The sequence below is a fragment of the Aptenodytes patagonicus genome, chromosome 6 (genome assembly GCF_965638725.1).
Source record: "Aptenodytes patagonicus chromosome 6, bAptPat1.pri.cur, whole genome shotgun sequence".
Classification (NCBI taxonomy): Eukaryota; Metazoa; Chordata; class Aves; order Sphenisciformes; family Spheniscidae; genus Aptenodytes; species Aptenodytes patagonicus.
In genome coordinates, this window is record NC_134954.1 from 49,685,141 (window position 1) to 49,706,293 (window position 21,153).

The window sequence follows — 21,153 nt, forward strand, 5'->3', positions numbered from 1 at the left end:
GGGAAGGAGTCTCGTGCAGATAGGTAACTACCTAATACAGCTGTGACCATGTGAGTGCATAGCTCTGTTTTGCGCTCTAGCTATCTCCACCTTCCTTTAGCATTCTTTTTTACAAGCTATGTGTGAATTTTTTCCCCCAGCTGTTCCTGGACCTTGTGACAAGCCAACTGTTAGCAGTATAACACGTGACTCAATGACTGTAAACTGGGAAGAACCAGAACATGATGGTGGCTCTCCTATTACTGGTTACTGGTTGGAGCGCAAAGAGACTACCGGAAAGAGATGGACCAGGGTTAACCGTGATCCTATCAAACCTATGACACTGGGGGTTTCATACAAAGTTACAGGTCTTATTGAAGGCTCTGAATATCAGTTCCGTGTTTCAGCTATCAATGCAGCTGGTGTTGGTCCACCAAGCATGCCATCTGATCCAGCAATTGCTAGAGATCCTATTGGTAAATATTTTAGATTCCTATTTTTGAATTTGAAAATATTCAAATAAGAACATAGAATATATTGTTATGCTGTAATGGTATGATGATATTTTTCAGCCCCACCTGGCCCTCCTATTCCAAAAGTTACCGATTGGACAAAGTCGTCTGTAGACTTGGAGTGGACTCCACCACTAAAAGATGGTGGTTCTAGGGTCACTGGCTACATTGTTGAGTATAAAGAGGAAGGAAAGGAAGAATGGGAACGGGTAGGTGGAACATTACAGAATCTGCGTTTCTTCTCTCTGTGTGTCTAGCAAAAGAAATCCCTCCAGAAAATATATTTTTTACAATTTTCACTATGCAAGTTATTTTTTAAAAGTTCATATTTTTGCACCATAATTATCTTCCTATGTTTAAAATATAAGACCAAATGTAAAAGTCAGTAATTGCCCCTCCACATCAAGTTAACTTCGCAGTTTCCTAAACTTAGAATTTTGAAATTTCTGTTTAAAGGTGTGAGAAAATATGTAGGTAATTTGTGATAAAAGAACAGAAGACAAGACCAAGTTAGAACTGGCACAAAAGTAAGTCTCACTGGCATCAGACTATGCCAAATAATTTGCAACTACTATGTTCCTACTTTTTTCAATAATGCATTACTGAATTTTTTTTTTCCATAATGCATTACTGAAAATTTTTTTCAGTAATGCATTACTGAAAATTTAACTGATGTTAAAAAAGCCATACCTTGGCTATTTTTTGTATCTCCATAAACATTTGGGTGCATTTTAAGTAATACCTAAATTTCCTGCACTGTTTCTAGGTAAACAGGCTTCCTATTGGGGTTTAAGAAGAACAAAGAATTCCTTTTTTTTGCCACTCTCACTTATAAGAGTGTCGTGGTTTAACCCCAGCCGGCAACTAAGCACCACACAACCGCTCGCTCACTACCCCCCCCACAGTGGGATGGGGGAGAGAATCAGAAGAGTAAAAGTGAGAACACTTGTGGGTTGAGATAAAGACAGTTTAATAGGTAAAGCAAAAGCCGTGCACACAAGAAAAGCAAATCACTACTTCCCATAAGCAAGCAGGTGTTCAGCCATCTCCAGGAAAGCAGGGCTCCATCACGTGTAACGGTTACTTGGGAAGACAAATGCCATCACTCCGAATGTGCCCCCCTTCCTTCTTCTTCCCCCAGCTTTATATGCTGAGCATGACGTCATATGGTGTGGAATATCCCTTTGGTCAGCTGGGGTCAGCTGTCCCGGCTGTGTCCCCTCCCAACTTCTTGTGCACCTCCAGCCTACTCGCTGGTGGGGTGGGGTGAGAAGCAGAAAAGGCCTTGACTCTCACTGCTCAGCAGTAACGAAAACATCCCTGTGTTATCAACACTGTTTCCAGCACAAATCCAAAACACAGCCCCATACTAGCTACTGTGAAGAAAATTAACTCTATCCCAGACAAAACCAGCACAATGAGTTTATTTGTCCAATAATACATGTAATTGTTCTGAGACCACAGATTATTGTAATTGCTGTAACATCCTTGTCTGTTAGAATTATTAAAAAGGTGAATCTTCAGAATAGCTTGTATGTCCACGTCCTGTATTTCTTTACACAGATTCTGAAGACTTCTATGTGAGCTAGGTCCATGTATGCTTAAGACTGTCTTGTGCTTGTAAATCTGAAACACCATCTGATTTAAGATGTGTTTCAAACATCACAAAGAAATTGATGATACCTTGGTGTTAGCTGATGTTATAATATTTTTTTCCAGGTAAAAGATAAAGAAATTAGAGGAACCAAGTTCGTTGTGGCAGGATTAAAAGAAGGATGTTTTTACAAATTTAGAGTTAGAGCAGTGAACGCTGCTGGCATCGGAGAGCCTGGAGAAGTTACAGACATTATTGAAATGAAGGACAGAATTGGTATTTATCATTTACATTTACATTTTTAGTAAGTAAAAAAGTCACTAAGTCAAAGTGAGAAAAAAAAATTGAATTTTTTTGTTCACCTCCCACAGTGGCTCCTGATATTAATTTGGATGCAAGCGTCAGGGACAGAATTGTTGTTCATGCTGGAGGAGTAATTCGGATCATAGCATATGTCTCAGGAAAACCAGCTCCAACAGTGACTTGGAGCAGGGATGACCAAGCTTTGCCAGAAGAAGCCAGAATTGAAGAAACAGCTATTAGTTCTTCTTTGGTCATCAAGAATTGCAAAAGGAGCCACCAGGGTATATACACTCTTCTTGCTAAAAATGCTGGTGGTGAGCGGAAGAAGACTATTATTGTTGATGTGCTAGGTAAATAGCAACTTCAGTCCTTGTGAACAAGTAAAATTTAATAATATTCAGCATGTATACTTAAATACTCCATTTCTTCTTTGCTTTCAGATGTGCCAGGCCCAGTTGGAATGCCATTCCTTACTGAGAACCTAACCAGTGACTCTTGTAAATTGACATGGTTTACTCCAGAAGATGATGGTGGTTCTCCTATTACCAACTACATAATTGAAAAACGTGAATCTGACCATAGAGCTTGGACTCCAGTAAGCTACACAGTTACAAGACAGAATGCTACTGTTCAGGGACTCACTGAAGGGAAAGCCTACTTTTTCCGAATTGCAGCTGAGAATATAATTGGCATGGGTCCATTCACAGAGACAACAAAAGAGATTGTCATTAGAGATCCAATAAGTAAGTATATTTTCAGATTTGCATTACTGTCATATGAGATGAATATGCAGAAAAATGCATTTACCATATTTTTTTGTTTATTCGCAGCTGTTCCTGACCGTCCAGAAGACCTGGAAGTAAAAGCGGTTACCAAGAACTCTGTTACATTAACTTGGAACCCTCCAAAATATAATGGAGGCTCAGATATCACCATGTACGTTCTAGAGAGCCGTCTCATTGGAAAAGAGAAATTCCACAAAGTTACAAAGGAGAAAATGCTTGATAGGAAATACACTGTAGAAGGCTTGAAAGAGGGTGACACCTATGAGTATCGTGTGAGTGCTTGCAATATTGTGGGGCAAGGCAAGCCATCATTTTGCACAAAACCAATCACATGCAAGGATGAAATTGGTATGTATCTTTTTCATATTTCTTTTGAAAACAGTGATTACATTTACTGATTCCTTACTTTTTCTTACTAATATTGCTGACATTTCTGGGCATTGTGTTTTTTAATATTGTCTTTCAGCTCCTCCATCACTTGACCTTGACTTTAGAGACAAGCTTATTGTTCGGGTTGGTGAAGCTTTCAGCCTGACTGGACGTTACTCAGGCAAGCCTGCACCAAAGGTCACTTGGCTAAAGGATGATATTGTTGTGAAAGAAGATGACCGTACAAAGATCAAGACAACTCCTACAACTCTTTGCTTGGGGATACTAAAATCTGTCCGTGAAGACTCAGGCAAATATTGTGTTACTGTAGAGAACAGCACAGGATCAAGAAAAGGATTTTGTCAAGTTAATGTTGTTGGTAGGTTTTACTGAACAACAGTATTGTATGTGATTTTTAGTAGTGATTAGAATTCATTGAGTTATATAAAATGTAAATATTAAAATGTGTTCTCTATTACAATAATTTGATTTACTGCATTCTCACTTATACTGAAATACTATTTAGAAATTTTGAGTACATAGTTAACTCTGGCTTAGTTTATTCAGCATGTATAATTTAATGTCTCTTCATGCATTTAGAGAATGTCAACACTGTAGAAAATGTCAATCACCAAATATCTCATAAGCATTAAGGAATTAAGTCCAGTGAGTCAAACACTTATTAAAGAGGAATAATCTTGAGGTCTTGATTCCTTATTAAAACTGTAATGCCAAGTTTCTAATTTCATAATATATTTACTGTATTGACACTGTTTAATCTATGTCATTATGTGAAGTTCATATAAAAGCATGGGTACGCTTTATTTTTTCTTAAACAGATCGTCCATCACCTCCAGTAGGCCCTGTTATATTTGATGAAGTTCATAAAGATCATATGGTAGTTTCCTGGAAACCTCCATTAGATGATGGGGGCAGTGAAATTACAAATTACATTATTGAGAAGAAGGATGCACACAGAGACCTGTGGATGCCAGTTACATCTGCCACAGTTAAGACAACGTGCAAAATTCCTAAGCTGCTGGAAGGAAGAGAATATCAAATTCGAATTTATGCTGAAAATCTTTATGGCATAAGTGATCCTCTCATCTCTGATGAGATGAAAGCCAAGGACCGTTTCCGTATGTTATTAATTTGCTATCTTACTTTGATACTTTAATCTTTACTCTGTTTGTAGTGCTCATAAACTCTTTGGTTTTTTCCCCAGGTGTTCCTGATGCACCTGAGCAACCAATCATTAAGGATGTTACCAAAGACTCTGCAGTAGTGGTTTGGAACAAACCATATGATGGAGGCAAGCCAATAACAAACTATATTGTAGAAAAGAAGGAAACAATGGCTACAAGATGGGTCAGAGTTACCAAAGACCCGATTTTCCCCAGTACTCAGTTCAAAGTACCTGACCTCCTTGAAGGCTGTCAATATGAATTCCGTGTTTCAGCAGAAAATGAAATTGGCGTTGGTGATCCTAGTCCACCATCAAAGCCAATTTTTGCTAGAGATCCAATTGGTAAAGTATTAAATTTCATTTCTCACTGAAATTTTAATGCACTCTTCATTTCAGTTAGAAAATAGTTTTAATAGTTTCCTTTTTTTCCCATTTCTTTCTTTTTTTGCTTTTTTAACAGCAAAACCAAGTCCACCTGTTAATCCAGAAGCAGTAGATAAAACTAAAAATTCAGTTGATTTATCTTGGCAACCACCACGCCATGATGGTAATGGCAAGATAATTGGCTACCTTGTTGAGTATCAGAAAGTTGGAGATGAAGAATGGAAAAAGGCCAATCTTACAGCAGATTCTTGTCCTGAAACAAAATACAAAGTCACTGGCCTTACTGAGGGTTTGACCTATAAGTTCAGGGTCAAGGCAGTCAATGCAGCAGGTGAATCTGAACCATCCTATGTTCCTGATCCAGTAGAAGTAAAGGACAGACTTGGTGAGTTTAATAAATTCAGATAAGTTTACCTAAGAAGATATTTTTTTTCCCTCATTTTCTAAAAACATATCATTTTGATTCCAGAACCTCCTGAGCTGATACTTGATGCTAATATGGCCCGAGAACAGCATGTAAAAGCTGGAGATACCCTGAGACTTAGTGCTGTTATTAAAGGTGTTCCATTCCCAAAAGTTTCTTGGAAGAAAGAAGATCATGAGGTCTCACCCAAAGCTGATATTGAGGTTACAGGAGTTGGCAGTAAGCTTGAAATTCGTAACACTGTCCATGAAGATGGTGGAATTTACTCCCTGACAGTTGAAAATCCAGCTGGTTCAAAGACTGTTTCAGTAAAAGTTATTGTCTTAGGTAATCTTTTTGATGTTCCTTTTATATTGCATGTTTTTATTCTATACTTAGAGATTAAGAAATAAAGGAATGTCTGGAAAATATCAATAAACCGAGTTATAAGAAATACACAGTAGAAAAAGAACTAAAAATTATATGAAATATATTTATTTCTCTTGAAATTTACTAAAATGCTTTGGTTATCAAATAAATAACAGATTGAATTTTTTTCAATATTAGATAAACCTGGTCCACCCAGAAATCTGCAAATCAGTGAAGTTAGAAGTGATTCTTGCTATCTCACTTGGATGGAACCAGAAGATGATGGTGGCTCTGTCATTACCAACTATGTGGTGGAAAGGAAAGATGTAGCTTCTGCACAGTGGGTAGCCATCTCATCATCCTCCAAGAAACGCAGTCACATGGCTAAATATCTGATGGAAGGCACGCAGTATCTCTTCCGAGTTGCAGCTGAGAATCAGTTTGGTAGAGGTCCATATGTGGAAACACTCAAGCCTATTAAAGCTATAGATCCACTGCGTAAGTGTTTTTCAGTTATATGATTTGTTTTGTTCATATTGTTCTTGGTAATTTTTGAGATTATTTTATTGGTACTAATGTGAACACGGTACACTGCTACCACAGATTGGCCATCCTAGTAACCATTTTGATTTTGTATTTTAAAAGATCCTCCGGGGCCACCAAAGAATCTGCATCATGTAGATGTTGACAAGACTGAAGTTTCCCTTGTTTGGAATCGACCAGATCGTGATGGCGGTGCTGAGATAACTGGATATTTGGTGGAATATCAAGAAGATGGTGCAGATGAGTGGACAAAGTTCCAGACGGTCCCTATGCTAGACTGTGTTGTTACAGGCCTACAAAAAGGAAAAATATACAAATTCCGTGTGAAAGCTCAGAATATTATTGGTCTCAGCCTTCCAGATACAACTATACCAATAGAGTGTCAAGAAAAACTAGGTAATTTTTAGTTTTTCATGTTGTTTCACTGATTCTTTCTCTCTTTCTTTAAGCATTTCCCCTGAAAAGGTAATTTCTGTTTTTCTCTAATTTCAGTACCTCCATCTGTGGAACTAGATGTGAAGTTAATTGAAGGTCTTGTTGTTAAAGCTGGCACCACAGTGAGACTTCCTGCAATTATGAGAGGTGTGCCAGTTCCCACTGCAAAATGGGTTACTGATGGCACTGAAATTAAAACAGACGGCAGACACAAGATTGAGACTGACAATTATTCAACCGTACTTACCATCAAAGATTGTATAAGAAAAGATACAGGAGAATATCTACTCACAGTATCTAATGCAGCTGGCAGCAAAACTGTTGCTCTACATCTTACAGTTTTGGATGTTCCTGGCCCACCAACTGGTCCTATTAATATTCTTGAAGTAACACCAGAACATATGGTTATTTCTTGGCGCCCTCCTAAAGATGATGGTGGGAGTCCTATAATAAATTATATTGTTGAGAAACGTCAATCCAAGAAAGAAACTTGGGGAGTGGTTAGTTCTGGAACAAGTCACACAAAAATTAAGATTCCACGACTGCAGAAAGGCTGTGAATATATTTTCCGTATTCGGGCAGAAAATAAGATAGGCATTGGTGCACCCCTTGATTCAGAACCAACAGTTGCTAAATACATGTTTGATCCACCATCCCCACCTGGTAAACCAACTGTTTATGATATTACAGAAAATGCTGCAACAGTGTCTTGGACCCTACCAAAATCTGATGGTGGAACTCCAATAACTGGTTATATACTTGAACGTCGGGAAGCATCTGGTAAATGGGTGCGTGTCAATAAGGCACCAATACTTGATATGAAATACAGAGTCACTGGTCTTTTTGAAGGCAACACATATCAATTCAGAGTTTTTGCAGAAAACATGGTGGGCTTAAGCAAACCGTCTCCAAGCTCTGATCCAATAAAAGCATCACGTCCTATCACTCCTCCTGGACCACCTATAAATCCAAAATTAAAAGACAAAACCAGAGAAACAGCTGATCTTGTGTGGACAAAGCCCCTCAAAGATGGTGGCAGCCCAATTCTGGGATACATCGTGGAATGTCAGAAAACTGGAACTACACAATGGAATAGGATTAATAAGGACGAACTCATTAGACAGTGTGCTTTCAGAGTACCTGGGTTAGTAGAAGGAAATGAATATAAATTCCGAATAAAAGCTGTCAACATTGTGGGAGAGGGAGAACCAAGAGAACTGGCAGAAACTGTACTTGCAAAGGATATTCTTTCTCCTCCAGAAGTAAGCTTAGATGTGACCTGTCGAGACTTAATTACTGTTCGAGTAGGCCAAACAATCCGTATTAGTGGTAAAGTAAAAGGCAGGCCAGATCCTGACATAACATGGTCTAAAGATGGCAAAGTACTAGTCCAAGAAAAGCGTGTTGAAATAGTCCATGATCTACCTAATGTTGAACTGCAAGTGAAAGAAGCCAAAAGATCTGATCATGGCAAATATATAATAGCAGCTAAGAACAGCTGTGGACATGCTCAAGCTTTTGCTGTTGTTAATGTACTTGACAGACCTGGGCCATGTCAGAACCTGAAAATAAGCTATGTCACAAAAGATTCTTGTATGATCGCTTGGGAGAGTCCAGTGGATAATGGTGGCTCTGAAATTACAAATTACATAGTAGAGTACCGTCAACCAAACCAGAGGGGATGGTCAATTGTCTCCTCTGATATCACTAAACGATTAGTAAAGGCAAATCTTATAGAGAACCGTGAATACTTCTTCAGAGTTTGTGCAGAAAACAAAATAGGTCCAGGTCCTTGCATTGAGACCAAGACTCCCATCCTTGCCATCAATCCTATTGACAAGCCTGGAGAGCCAGAAAATCTTCACATTGCAGAGAAAGGAAAGACATTTGTATATCTGAAATGGAGAAGGCCAGATTATGATGGTGGAAGTCCCAATTTAAGTTATCATGTTGAGAGAAAACTGAAAGATTCAGATGAATGGGAAAGGGTTCACAAAGGCAGCATTAAGGAAACACACTACATGGTAGATAAATGTGTTGAAAATAAGATTTACCAATTCCGAGTTCAAACCAAGAATGAGGCAGGTGAAAGTGACTGGGTAAGAACAGCTGAAGTTGTTGTGAAGGAAGATCTGCAGAAACCAGTGCTAGACTTGAAGTTAAGTGGGGTGCTAACTGTGAAAGCAGGTGACACAATTAGAATTGAGGCTGGAGTCAGAGGAAAACCACAGCCTGAAGTTGTATGGACAAAAGACAAAGATGCCACAGATCTAACCAGGTCTCCAAGAGTCAGTATTGAAACAACTTCTGACACATCTAAGTTCGTTCTCACAAAATCAAGGCGTAGTGATGGTGGGAAATATGTGATTACTGCAACTAACACAGCTGGTAGTTTCGTAGCATACGCTACTGTTATTGTCTTGGATAAACCAGGTCCTGTAAGAAACTTGAAAGTCACTGACATTTCAAGTGATCGATGTACTGTTACTTGGGACCCTCCAGAAGATGATGGTGGTTGTGAAATACAGAACTACATCCTTGAAAAATGTGAAAGCAAGCGTATGGTTTGGTCTACATACTCTTCCTCTGTCCTAACAAACTATGCAAATGTGACACGCCTCATTGAAGGTAATGAATATATATTCAGAGTTCGTGCAGAGAATAAAATGGGCACTGGTCCACCAACGGAAACACACCCAATTATTGCAAAAACAAAATATGATAGACCTGGACGCCCCGACCCTCCAGATGTCACAAGAGTTAGCAAAGAAGAGATGACTGTAGTTTGGAATCCACCAGAATATGATGGTGGCAAATCAATTACAGGATACATTTTAGAGAAGAAAGAGAAACGATCACTAAGATGGGTTCCTGTTACTAAGACCGCAATCCCAGAGAGGCGCAAGAAAGTTACTAATCTCATCCCTGGTCATGAATATCAGTTCCGCGTCAGTGCCGAAAATGAAGTCGGACTTGGAGAACCAAGCTTGCCATCAAGACCTGTAGTAGCAAAAGACCCAATAGGTATCATACCACTGTATTCTACTGTATTTTGTTCTAATGTTAACAGATTGCTAAACTGCACAACTGTGTTCTTATCTGTAATTTTTATTGTCTTTCAGAACCACCTGGTCCTCCCACAAACTTGAGAGTGGTTGATAGCACAAAGAGTTCCATAACCCTTGGCTGGGGAAAACCAGTGTATGATGGTGGTGCTCCAATTATTGGATATGTTGTGGAAATTAGACCAAAAGTTGAGGGTGTTGATCCTGAAGCAGGATGGAAACGATGCAATGTTGCTGCCCAAGTTATTCACACAGAATTTACAGCCACCAGCCTGGATGAGAACCAATTGTATGAGTTCAGAGTTTCTGCCCAAAACCAGGTTGGCCTTGGCCGACCAGCTGAACTGAAAGAAGCTGTGTCTCCCAAAGAAATACTTGGTGAGTTTTCCCATCCTCTTTATGAGTATTTACATACAATCTTTATTTGCTCTGGGTTTATTTTATTTTCATGTGCTAAACTTTGCATTTTATTTCTTTAATTTTGTCTTTCAGAACCTCCTGAGATTGAGTTGGATGCAAGCATGAGAAAGTTAGTCACAGTCAGGGCAGGATGCCCTATTAGACTTTTTGCCATTGTTAGGGGTCGCCCAGCACCAAAAGTCACCTGGAGGAGAATGGGTGTTGATAATGTTATCAGAAAAGGACAAGTTGATCTGGTTGACACTATGGCCTTCTGTGTCATCCCCGATTCAACACGTGATGACTCAGGCAAATATTCATTGACACTTGTTAATGCAGCTGGAGAAAAGGCTGTATTTGTGAACGTCAGAGTCCTGGGTAAGTAATGAGAAGAATATCTCTAGACAATTTTTTAACTATATTGAATGTTCATTGCAGAAATTTTTATGACCGTTTTTGAGCACAACTATATCAGTTAACACTAACTCCCCCTGTATAGGAAGCTGTTAGCCCCCATTATTTTTTAACTTATTAAAGAAGAAAAGACTAGCATAAATTGAAATTTCTTTATAGATACTCCTGGACCTGTGTCGGACTTCAAGGTTTCAGATGTCACCAAGATGTCATGCCATCTTTCATGGGCACCTCCAGAGAATGATGGTGGTAGCCCAGTAACTCATTACATCCTGCAGAAACGTGAAGCTGACAGGAAGACCTGGGGAACAGTCACTGCAGAACTAAAGAAAACTAGTTTCCAAATAGCTAACCTTGTACCTGGAAATGAATATTTCTTTAGAGTAACAGCAGTAAATGAATATGGGTCAGGTGTTCCAACCGACATACCAAAACCAGTTCTAGCAACAGATCCCCTAAGTAAGTATGCCTTTATGCACTTTTTATATTTTTTCTCTAATTTTAATAAGATTTTGCATTTTTTTTAAAGTTAGTGTTTCTAAATTGGACAATGCTACTAACTGCTCAATGATAAACATTAATATTTCTGTGTCAGTTTCTTTCAAATAATATAATCTATGAATATAGTACCTTTGCAATTATTAAGAATTTTCCTCTTTTCCATATTGTCCTTGTTGCATTAGCATGGATAGCATCCAATAATTCAACAAGTATTCAATAGTCAGAAAATCTTGGAAATTCAATGTTTAATGTGTTTCTTTTTTTTTCCCCTGAAAGGTGAACCTGATCCACCAAGAAAACTTGAAGTTACTGAAATTACGAAGAATAGCGCTACTTTAGGGTGGCTGCCACCACTGCGTGATGGAGGCTCTAAAGTTGATGGGTACATTGTTAGCTACAAAGAAGATGACCAACCAGCGGATCGCTGGACAGAATATTCAGTTGTTAAAGATCTCTCCATTGTTGTAGCTGGTCTGAAAGAGGGAAAGAAGTACAAGTTTAGAGTGGCAGCTAGAAATGCTGTAGGAGTAAGTTTGCCAAGAGAAACAGAAGGAGTATTTGAAATTAAAGAACAACTCAGTAAGTAACAATTTAAATACTACCTATGTTGCAATATTCTGCTTTAATAATTAAATGAGCAAGAATTCTTATTCTTTGAGTGATTCCCAGAAAGACATATGCTTTATGAAGTCATTTGGAGTATTATGGTTAACTGTATTGAATATTTTGACAGGTCAGAAAGGATGAGAGTTGACCACTAATTCAGAATTATTAAAGAATTTTGCAGGTGTGGTTTCAGTTGGAACCAGAAGATAGGAACTAAGGAGAAATAGTAAATACCTTCAATGAACTTAAAATGAAAGAGAAAAAGAGTCAGAGTGGTAGTTTGAGAGATAAATGGGGCCAAAAGTGGGAGTTGTTTAAAGATAAGAGAAAACAGGATGTTTATATTGTAGAGTTGGTTGAGATTATAAAGCGAAAGGCAGGGAGGACAGGTTGGCCTAATTAAGGTGGTAGGGTCCCTGAGGCACAGAAGACGTAGGGGTAAGGGGCAGATAAGAAGAACCTTCTTCATTTGTGACGTGGAAAGAGGAAGAGGGAGGTATAGGAGCAAAAGAGAATGAAAACTAGCCCGTGGCAGGAAGAAAAGTACACCAAACATACTGCCACGTTTCTTTTGGAAGAAATTGGAAAGATTCTGTGCAAAAGAAATAGGAGAAGGGGTTATACTTGAAGAATAATTCAGGGGTATAAAAAGATTGACTGTGGAAATAGGTTTAGTTCAGTGAGAACTTCAGTCTTTCTTTTCTCCTCCTTCATGTTTGTCTTGTAGAAAGTCAGCAATAAGTGAGTAACGACAAGTTCTAGATATAAAGAGGAATAATTTCATGCATTAATAGTGTACAAGTCTCTACATAAACACGTGAGAAGGCAATCCAAACTCAAAAATATTCTCTTATAAACAGTACAAGAATGTAAAAGTAAGACTAGAATAGATATTGCCCACTGCAGAATCTCTAGTCATCCATAAGTGGAACCTAAATTAAAAATTATCAAGTCATTCCTACTGATGATTCCACTTGAGAGAGAAGCAGAGAACTTTCACATGAAAACATAAGAAAAAATAATTTGTCACAGAAGTTGAATTTATATGTTTCTGTGTGATTTTTTTTCAGTCCCACCTAAGATCCTGATGCCTGATCATGTTCACATTAAAGCTGGAAAGAAACTGAGAATTGAAGCTCATGTATATGGGAAGCCTCAGCCAGTCTGTAAATGGTTGAAAGGAGATCAAGATGTACTTACATCCAGTCGCCTTGCTGTGCATAAAGCAGAAAAGTCTTCTGTTCTTATCATTAAGGATGTGACTAGAAAAGATTCTGATTTTTACACTCTTACTGCAGAAAATAGCTCTGGTACTGATAGTCAGAAAATCAGAGTGATAGTCATGGGTATGTTCCATTTGATTATTTTTAAACCCAGCTTTATAGAAAAATAGTTTTAGTATATTCCAGTGGTTGCCATTTCCTTTCATCCCTTTTTTCTTAATATACTTTTTTGTGCAGATAAACCAGGTCCACCACAGCCTCCATTTGATATTTCTGAAATAGATGCTGATGCTTGCACTCTTGCATGGCATATACCTCTTGAAGACGGTGGCAGTAATATTACAAACTATGTAGTTGAGAAATGTGATGTAAGCCGAGGAGACTGGGTAACAGCTTTAGCTTCTGTCACAAAGACAAGCTGCAGAATTGGAAAACTGATTCCTGGAGAAGAGTATATGTTCCGTGTTCGTGCTGAAAATCGTTTTGGGATTTCTGAGCCGCTTACTTCTGGCAAGATGATTGCAAGGTTCCCATTTGGTATGTCAGTTTTTGAGAGCACCATTTCTCTTTTTAGTCCTCCTAGTAGGAAAACGTATAATTGATATCCATCTTTGTATTTCTTTCTAGATGTTCCTAGTGAACCAAAGAATGCACGTATTACGAAGGTCAATAAGGACTGCATTTTTGTTGCCTGGGATAAACCAGATAGTGATGGAGGCAGTCCAATCACCGGTTATCTCATTGAGCGCAAAGAAAGGAACAGTTTACTGTGGGTGAAAGCTAATGACACAGCTGTGCGCTCCACAGAATACCCTTGTGTGGGCCTTATTGAAGGTCTTGAGTATACTTTCAGAATTTATGCATTGAACAGAGCTGGAGCAAGTAAACCTAGTAAACCAACTGAGTTTGTCACAGCAAGAGCACCAGTTGGTAAGCCAAACACACCAATAATTTGCAACAGACTACTGTTTTTATGGTCATTTTCAATATATCTGCAACTCTTCATGATCTTCAGTTTGCCCTTATGTTTATATTTTCATGTTTACCATGACTGCACTGTGAGTGCACTGTGTGGGATATGTGTAAATAGGATCCAGCACTATTAAAGCCATTTTTTAATATGTTAGCTTTTTTGGCAAAACAGACTGTAATATGATCTTATTTGCCCTAGATCCCCCTGGAAAACCTGAAGTGATTGATGTCACTAAGAGTACTGTATCACTGGTATGGACAAGACCAAAGCATGATGGTGGTAGCAAACTTATTGGCTACTTTGTTGAAGCTTGCAAATTACCTGGTGATAAGTGGGTTCGGTGCAATACAACTCCACACCAAATACCCCTAGAAGAGTACACTGCTACTGATTTGGAAGAAAATGCTCAATATCAGTTTAGAGCAATTGCCAAGACAGCAGTTAACATTAGCCGACCTTCAGAACCTTCTGATCCAGTGACCATTCATCCAGAAAATGGTAAGAAACATAAAAGCATTTGAGAACTCCAGTAAGAATCTGTGCATATTGAACTAATACGCGTGTGAAGAATGAGATGTTTACCTCTTACTAGATTGATTAACTCTTCGGCTGTTTCCTTTCAGTTCCCCCCAGAATAGAGTTGGACCTGTCTATGCAATCACAGCTTACAGTAAAAGCTGGAACTAATGTGCGTCTGGAGGCAAATGTATATGGCAAGCCGATGCCAACAATCACCTGGAAGAAAGAAGGAGAAGTTTTAAAGCCATCTGAAGGTGTTAAGATCACCACTAAGAGAAATCTTGCTACAGTTGAGTTGTTCAGTGTTAACAGGAAGCAAACAGGAGACTATACTATTACTGCTGAAAATGCAAGTGGATCAAAGTCAGCAACCATTAAGCTTAAAGTACTTGGTAAGCTAAAGACTGTCTGTTAATAAATACATTTATAGATAAATGATATAGCAAGAGATAGAGCTGTAACAATGTGATGTTAATTCTTCTAGATAAGCCTGGTCCACCGGCCTCCGTTAAAATCAAGCATATGTATGCAGATCGTGCAATGCTTTCTTGGGAGCCTCCTCTGGAAGATGGAGGTTCAGAAATTACTAACTACATTGTAGACAAGCGTGAAACAAGCAGACCAAACTGGGCCCAAGTCAGTGCCAACGTACCCATTACAAGCTGCACAGTGGAGAAACTAATAGAAGGACATGAGTATCAGTTCCGCATATGTGCTGAAAACAAATATGGTGTTGGAGACCCTATCTTGACTGAACCAGCAGTTGCTAAGAATCCATATGGTAAGTACGTTGTGGGATAGCTTCATTAGTCACTGTTTTTTTGTGTACACTTATGAATGTGAACATAACTTTCAAATAAATCTTCACAGATGTACCCGGACCTTGTGATCCACCGATAATTAGCAATGTAACAAAAGACTTTATGACAGTTAGCTGGAAGCCACCAGCTAGTGATGGTGGATCCCCAATAACTGGTTATATACTTGAGAAGCGTGAAACTAAGGCTCTTAACTGGACAAAGGTAAACAGAAAGCCTGTCATTGAAAGAACTGTTAAAGCTACTGGACTCCAAGAAGGAACAGAATATGAGTTCCGAGTGATAGCGTTGAATAAGGCCGGACCTGGCAAGCCTAGCGCACCATCTAAAGCAGTGTACGCTCGTGATCCTCAATGTAAGCTAAAAGTCTTAGATATTTTCCATGGTTATTTCCAAATACTTTTGTACAGCATTTGGTATGATAACTTTATGTTATTTTAATTCTCAGATCCTCCTGGCCCACCTGCTTTCCCAAAAGTGGTTGATACTACTCGTAATTCGATAAGCCTGTCATGGAGCAAACCAGCATATGATGGAGGAAGCCCTATTATTGGTTATCTAGTGGAAGCAAAAAGAGCTGACACAGACAACTGGGTCAGATGCAATCTCCCCAAGAACTTACAGGCTACGCGATTTGTGGTAACAGGGCTGATAGAAGATACAGAGTACCAGTTCCGCGTTTATGCTGTCAATAAGATTGGATACAGTGATCCCAGTGATGTTCCTGATAAACACACTGCCAAAGACATTTTAAGTATGTTCACTGAAAACAAATTACCTTGTTGACTTTTGTTTTAATTCATGGGATGGGTTCCAAAGACAGGGTTTGTCACAGATCACAGAAGCAGATTAATTTGGAATGTGTCATTTCTCAAAAAAGTAGGCTAAAAGTGGCTAATTTGGAAGAGGGCGGTTAGGAACTGAGTAGAATCTGACTGGTGTCTGCTTTTTTCATTTGTATGCTAGATACTCTTCTGCCTCCTATTTTGGGTCTTCAAGACTTTTTTCTTTCTCTAATCCTAAAATTAGACTTTTCAGATCTCTCTTCTATTCTTAAAACTTTCAGTCTTCTTCATGTCTTCCAAATTGAAGCCAAGATTACTATTCTAAGCATCTGTGTGGCACACTATTTAATTATATGACACTTACTCCTTAAGAGCCATGCTGGCTTCTGTATGCATTTTGCTGTATGTACAAAAGCATTGCTTTACAGAACTGTCTTGGTTCAAGATAAGCAGTACAGTCCAGGAGGCTTTGAAACTCCTTTGAGTTCTAGAGGAACTAGGAGACTTCTTCATATGATAAGTAATGTAAATGGTGGAAAAGGCAGAAAAAAAGGAAGCTAAATCAGTGCAAAAAAAGCCAAATTTGCAAATGATCTTAAAATGGGAGTCAGGACACTAACTCACTAATATCATCATGGGCATGAGAACAAGTTCATTAATCTAGTAAATGCCAGTAAAGAGGGACTTTTTGTCACAGTAACTTTAGTGATAGTTTTAAAGATGATGTTTTAATTGCATGTTTTTTGTTAAACACACAGTTCCTCCTGAAGGAGAACTTGATGCAGAACTAAGGAAAGTCCTTGTGTTGCGTGCTGGAGTCACAATGAGACTTTATGTGCCAGTAAGAGGACGTCCACCACCAAAGATTACATGGTCTAAAGTGGGTGCCAACCTAAGAGATAGACAAGGATTAGACATCAAGTCAACTGATTTTGATACCTTCCTGCGTTGTGAAAATGTAAACAAATATGATGCTGGAAAATACGTCCTCAGTCTGGAGAACATCTGTGGTAAAAAGGCATACACTATTGTTGTAAAAGTACTTGGTAAGTGCCAGAGTTTTCCCCATTATAATATATTCGTTAACTTTTTAACTGATAAATTTTTGTATTTTGTTTACTAAATCAAATATGGGGTTGATGTCTTTATCTAGATACTCCAGGCCCTCCAATAAACCTGATTGTAAAGGAAGCATCTAAGGATTCTGCCTTCATTACGTGGGAACCTCCTCTAATAGATGGTGGCAGTCCAATCACAAATTACGTCGTTGAAAAACGTGATGCAGAAAGAAAGTCATGGTCCACAGTAACAACAGAATGTCCAAAAACAAGCTGCAGGATAACTAACTTAGAAGAAGGCAAATCTTACTTCTTCAGGGTTTTTGCTGAAAATGAATATGGTATTGGTGACCCCTGTGAAACTCGTGATGCTGTTAAAGCTTCTGGTAGGAAAAATGAATCCATTTCACCTATTTTAGTATTCAAATAATTTTTATTTTTAGCTTGGATAGACACTTACTATGCTTTTCTTCCTTCTAGAAACACCTGGGCCAGTTGTGGATCTAAAAGCTTCAGCTATAACAAAATCATCATGCAATTTAGTATGGAAAAAACCTATCAGTGATGGTGGAAGTCGTATTTTTGCATATGTTGTCGAGGTCCTGATTGGTGAAGATAAATGGCAAGAAGTCATGCGGGCAAAGAACCTCCATTTTTCAATGAGAGACCTAAAAGAAGGACAAGAATACACTTTCAGAGTGAAAGCCCAAAATGATGCTGGATATGGAACTCCAACAGAGCTCACAATTGTGGCAAGAGATGATGTTGGTAAGAAACAACTTAAGATCATTAATTCAGTGCTTCACTTACCCAAATTACATTTATTTTATGCTTACTATCATTACTATGCATGCATACAAATCAGATGCCTTTAAAACAGCATCTTAATTTTATCACAGAATTTTTGCATAGTTGAATAATCGGTTTCTTTTATTTTTACAGTGGCACCTGATCTTGATTTAAGAGATCTACCTGATTTGTGCTATATAGCTAAAGAGGGTAGCAATTTCCGTCTTAAAATCCCAATTAAAGGCAAGCCTGTCCCAGCTGTAACTTGGAAGAAAGATGAAGACCAGGCACTTACTGAGAGTGGAAGAGTTGCATTTGAATCTACAGCAGTTAACACCACACTTGTAGTACATGACTGCCAGAAAGCTGATGCTGGAAAATACACAATAACTCTGAAGAATGTTGTTGGCAGCAAGGAAGGCACTATTTCTGTGAAAGTTGTTGGCAAACCCGGCATACCAACAGGTCCAGTGAAGTTTGAAGAAGTCACAGCCGATGCCATAACCTTAAAGTGGGGCCCTCCAAAAGATGATGGTGGTTCAGAAATCACTAACTATGTCCTAGAGAAGAGAGATAATGTAAACAATAAGTGGGTGACTTGTGCCTCTGCAGTCCAGAAAACCACATTTAGAGTTACAAGACTTCATGAAGGAAATGAATATACATTCAGGATCAGGGCTGAAAATAAATACGGAGTAGGTGAAGGTCTTAAATCTGACCCTGTCATTGCAAAACATCCATTTGGTAAGTATCCATTATAATTTTCAAAATTGAAAAAAAAATGTTTTAGGAGTGGTATTTATTTGTAATGTTACTGCATTTTTTTATATTGTTTAGATGTGCCAGATGCCCCTCCACCTCCCAACATTGTTGATGTTCGGCGTGAATCTGTAGCTTTAACTTGGACTGATCCCAAAAGAACTGGAGGCTCACCAATCACAGGTATATCTCCAAAAGCCTCCCTAGTGTTTCAGTTCTTAATAGTTCTTTCTCTCTGTCAAAGGGTAAGATAAAACTATCAGGTGTTTATGCTTTAAATTGAGTGATTGATTGATTGATTTCACTGTTTTACTTCCTACTCTTTCTCTACGATGATTTGTTTTAAAAAAATTAACTTAAAAATTGGGGAAAGACTAACTGAGAAACAATATTTTTGCACAGAGCCAAAATATATAAAGAAAGAAAAACAAACTCACCTATGTGTTACATTACTTGAGTCTATAAAATTAGCAATTTGCATTTACAAACATCTCATTGTTGCAATTACATACAACTGTAATGTATGTCCACATCCATTTCTTAACCTGGTTTTCAGTGTTCCTCTTGCACAATGCCTATGTGACATGCCATACAGGCAGTATGATGTTTCACAATGCTGTAAGAAATGCAAAAACCCCTCATATTTTCATCTCACCATTTATCTTCTAGGTTATCACATTGAAGTCAAAGAAAGAAATAGTCTTCTGTGGAAAAGAGCAAATAAAACGCCAATAAGAATGAAAGATTTCAGAGTGACAGGGTTAACTGAAGGTCTGGAATATGAATTCAGAGTAATGGCAATCAATATGGCTGGAGTAGGTAAACCAAGTCTGCCATCTGAACCAGTTGTGGCACTTGATCCTATTGGTAAGTCATCAGGAGAATAAAAAGGAAAATTCTGAAATTTCAAATAACTTTTGCTTGACCACTATTTATTATTTTTTCTTCTAGATCCCCCTGGGAAACCTGAAGTTATCAATGTAACTAGGAACTCGGTAACACTCATTTGGACAGAACCAAAATATGATGGTGGACATAAGTTAACTGGCTATATTGTTGAAAAGCGTGATTTACCCTCAAAGGCTTGGACAAAAGCTAATCATGTGAATGTTCCAGACTGTGCATATACTGTAACTGACCTCACTGAAGGCTCCAAATATGAGTTCAGAATTAGAGCAAAGAACACTGCTGGAGCTATCAGTCCTCCATCTGAATCCACAGGAACCATAATATGCAAGGATGAGTATGGTATGTAGACGGCAGTAAAAATGTAGAATTTTATTTGAATAATTAATACCAAATCCTCTTTTTTTTTTTTTTTTATGTTCTTGTTATAACACTCAGGGGTTTTTGTTTGTTTGTTTTGACAGAGGCACCAAGCATTGTTATCGATCCTACTTTGAAGGAAGGCTTAACAGTAAAAGCAGGAGACACCATTACAGTGTCTGCTATTAGTATCCGTGGCAAACCACCTCCAACTTCAGCATGGTCAAAAGCTGGAAAAGATTTTAGACCTTCAGAGCTTGTGCACATTGAAACCACACCAACGTCTTCTACTCTAACTGTCAAATATGCAGCCAGAAAAGATTCTGGAGAATACACAATCACTGCAACCAATCCTTTTGGCACTAAGCAGGAGAGCGTACATGTGAAAGTTTTAGACGTTCCAGGACCTCCAGGGCCTATTGAGATCAGCAATGTTTCAGCAGAAAAAGCGACTCTTACATGGTCACCTCCAGCAGAAGATGGTGGATCACCAGTCAAATCATATGTTCTTGAAAAGAGAGAAACTAGCCGACTGCTCTGGACATTGGTTGCTGAAAATATTGAAAGCTGTAGGCATGTTGTTAGCAAGCTCATTCAAGGAAATGAATATGTTTTCCGTGTCTCAGCAGTAAATCAATACGGCAAGGGTGAACCAGTACAATCAGAACCAGTTAAAATGGTGGATAGATTTGGTACGTAGAACAAGCTAAGAAGTTCCAGTGTGTTTTTATTAATCTTGGAATACTTGGTTTTTGTTTTAACTGTACTTTTTTCTTCCTTATCAGGTCCCCCAGGCCCTCCTGGAAAACCAGAAGTAACAAATGTGACTAAAAATACTGTCACAGTTACCTGGAAAAGGCCGGTAGATGATGGTGGAAGTGAAATCACAGGTTACTATGTGGAGCGAAGAGAAAAGAAAGGTTTAAGATGGGTCAGAGCAACAAAGAAACCAGTTTCAGACCTTAGATGCAAAGTAACTGGTCTCCTGGAAGGAAATGAATATGAATTCCGTGTCAGTGCAGAAAATAGAGCAGGAGTTGGACCACCAAGTGATGCTTCAAAATCAGTCATATGCAAGGATGTTGCATGTTAGTATCATGCCTTTTCTTTTTTGGG

The 21,153-nt window shown here is 38.5% G+C and overlaps 1 protein-coding gene across 6 annotated transcripts in view; it reads left to right on the forward strand.

The window, feature by feature from the left end:
* LOC143162320 (titin-like) overlaps positions 1–21,153 on the forward strand; it is a 245,966-nt gene that overhangs the window by 179,466 nt on the left and 45,347 nt on the right. For all 6 annotated transcript variants that reach the window (XM_076342523.1, XM_076342517.1, XM_076342519.1 and 3 more), the window contains 35 exons: positions 141–455; positions 552–700; positions 2,211–2,361; positions 2,457–2,738; positions 2,829–3,131; positions 3,219–3,521; positions 3,640–3,921; positions 4,382–4,681; positions 4,768–5,070; positions 5,189–5,497; positions 5,582–5,863; positions 6,083–6,382; positions 6,530–6,823; positions 6,920–9,886; positions 9,985–10,305; positions 10,420–10,704; positions 10,900–11,199; positions 11,518–11,820; positions 12,918–13,193; positions 13,308–13,607; positions 13,698–14,000; positions 14,242–14,541; positions 14,667–14,954; positions 15,047–15,343; positions 15,433–15,735; positions 15,829–16,134; positions 16,924–17,211; positions 17,319–17,609; positions 17,704–17,991; positions 18,166–18,756; positions 18,850–18,954; positions 19,441–19,638; positions 19,723–20,019; positions 20,142–20,729; positions 20,823–21,125. In XM_076342523.1, the coding sequence (XP_076198638.1) occupies positions 141–455; positions 552–700; positions 2,211–2,361; positions 2,457–2,738; positions 2,829–3,131; positions 3,219–3,521; positions 3,640–3,921; positions 4,382–4,681; positions 4,768–5,070; positions 5,189–5,497; positions 5,582–5,863; positions 6,083–6,382; positions 6,530–6,823; positions 6,920–9,886; positions 9,985–10,305; positions 10,420–10,704; positions 10,900–11,199; positions 11,518–11,820; positions 12,918–13,193; positions 13,308–13,607; positions 13,698–14,000; positions 14,242–14,541; positions 14,667–14,954; positions 15,047–15,343; positions 15,433–15,735; positions 15,829–16,134; positions 16,924–17,211; positions 17,319–17,609; positions 17,704–17,991; positions 18,166–18,756; positions 18,850–18,954; positions 19,441–19,638; positions 19,723–20,019; positions 20,142–20,729; positions 20,823–21,125 (13,071 nt within the window). The remainder of the gene's footprint in view (positions 1–140; positions 456–551; positions 701–2,210; positions 2,362–2,456; positions 2,739–2,828; positions 3,132–3,218; positions 3,522–3,639; positions 3,922–4,381; positions 4,682–4,767; positions 5,071–5,188; positions 5,498–5,581; positions 5,864–6,082; positions 6,383–6,529; positions 6,824–6,919; positions 9,887–9,984; positions 10,306–10,419; positions 10,705–10,899; positions 11,200–11,517; positions 11,821–12,917; positions 13,194–13,307; positions 13,608–13,697; positions 14,001–14,241; positions 14,542–14,666; positions 14,955–15,046; positions 15,344–15,432; positions 15,736–15,828; positions 16,135–16,923; positions 17,212–17,318; positions 17,610–17,703; positions 17,992–18,165; positions 18,757–18,849; positions 18,955–19,440; positions 19,639–19,722; positions 20,020–20,141; positions 20,730–20,822; positions 21,126–21,153) is intronic.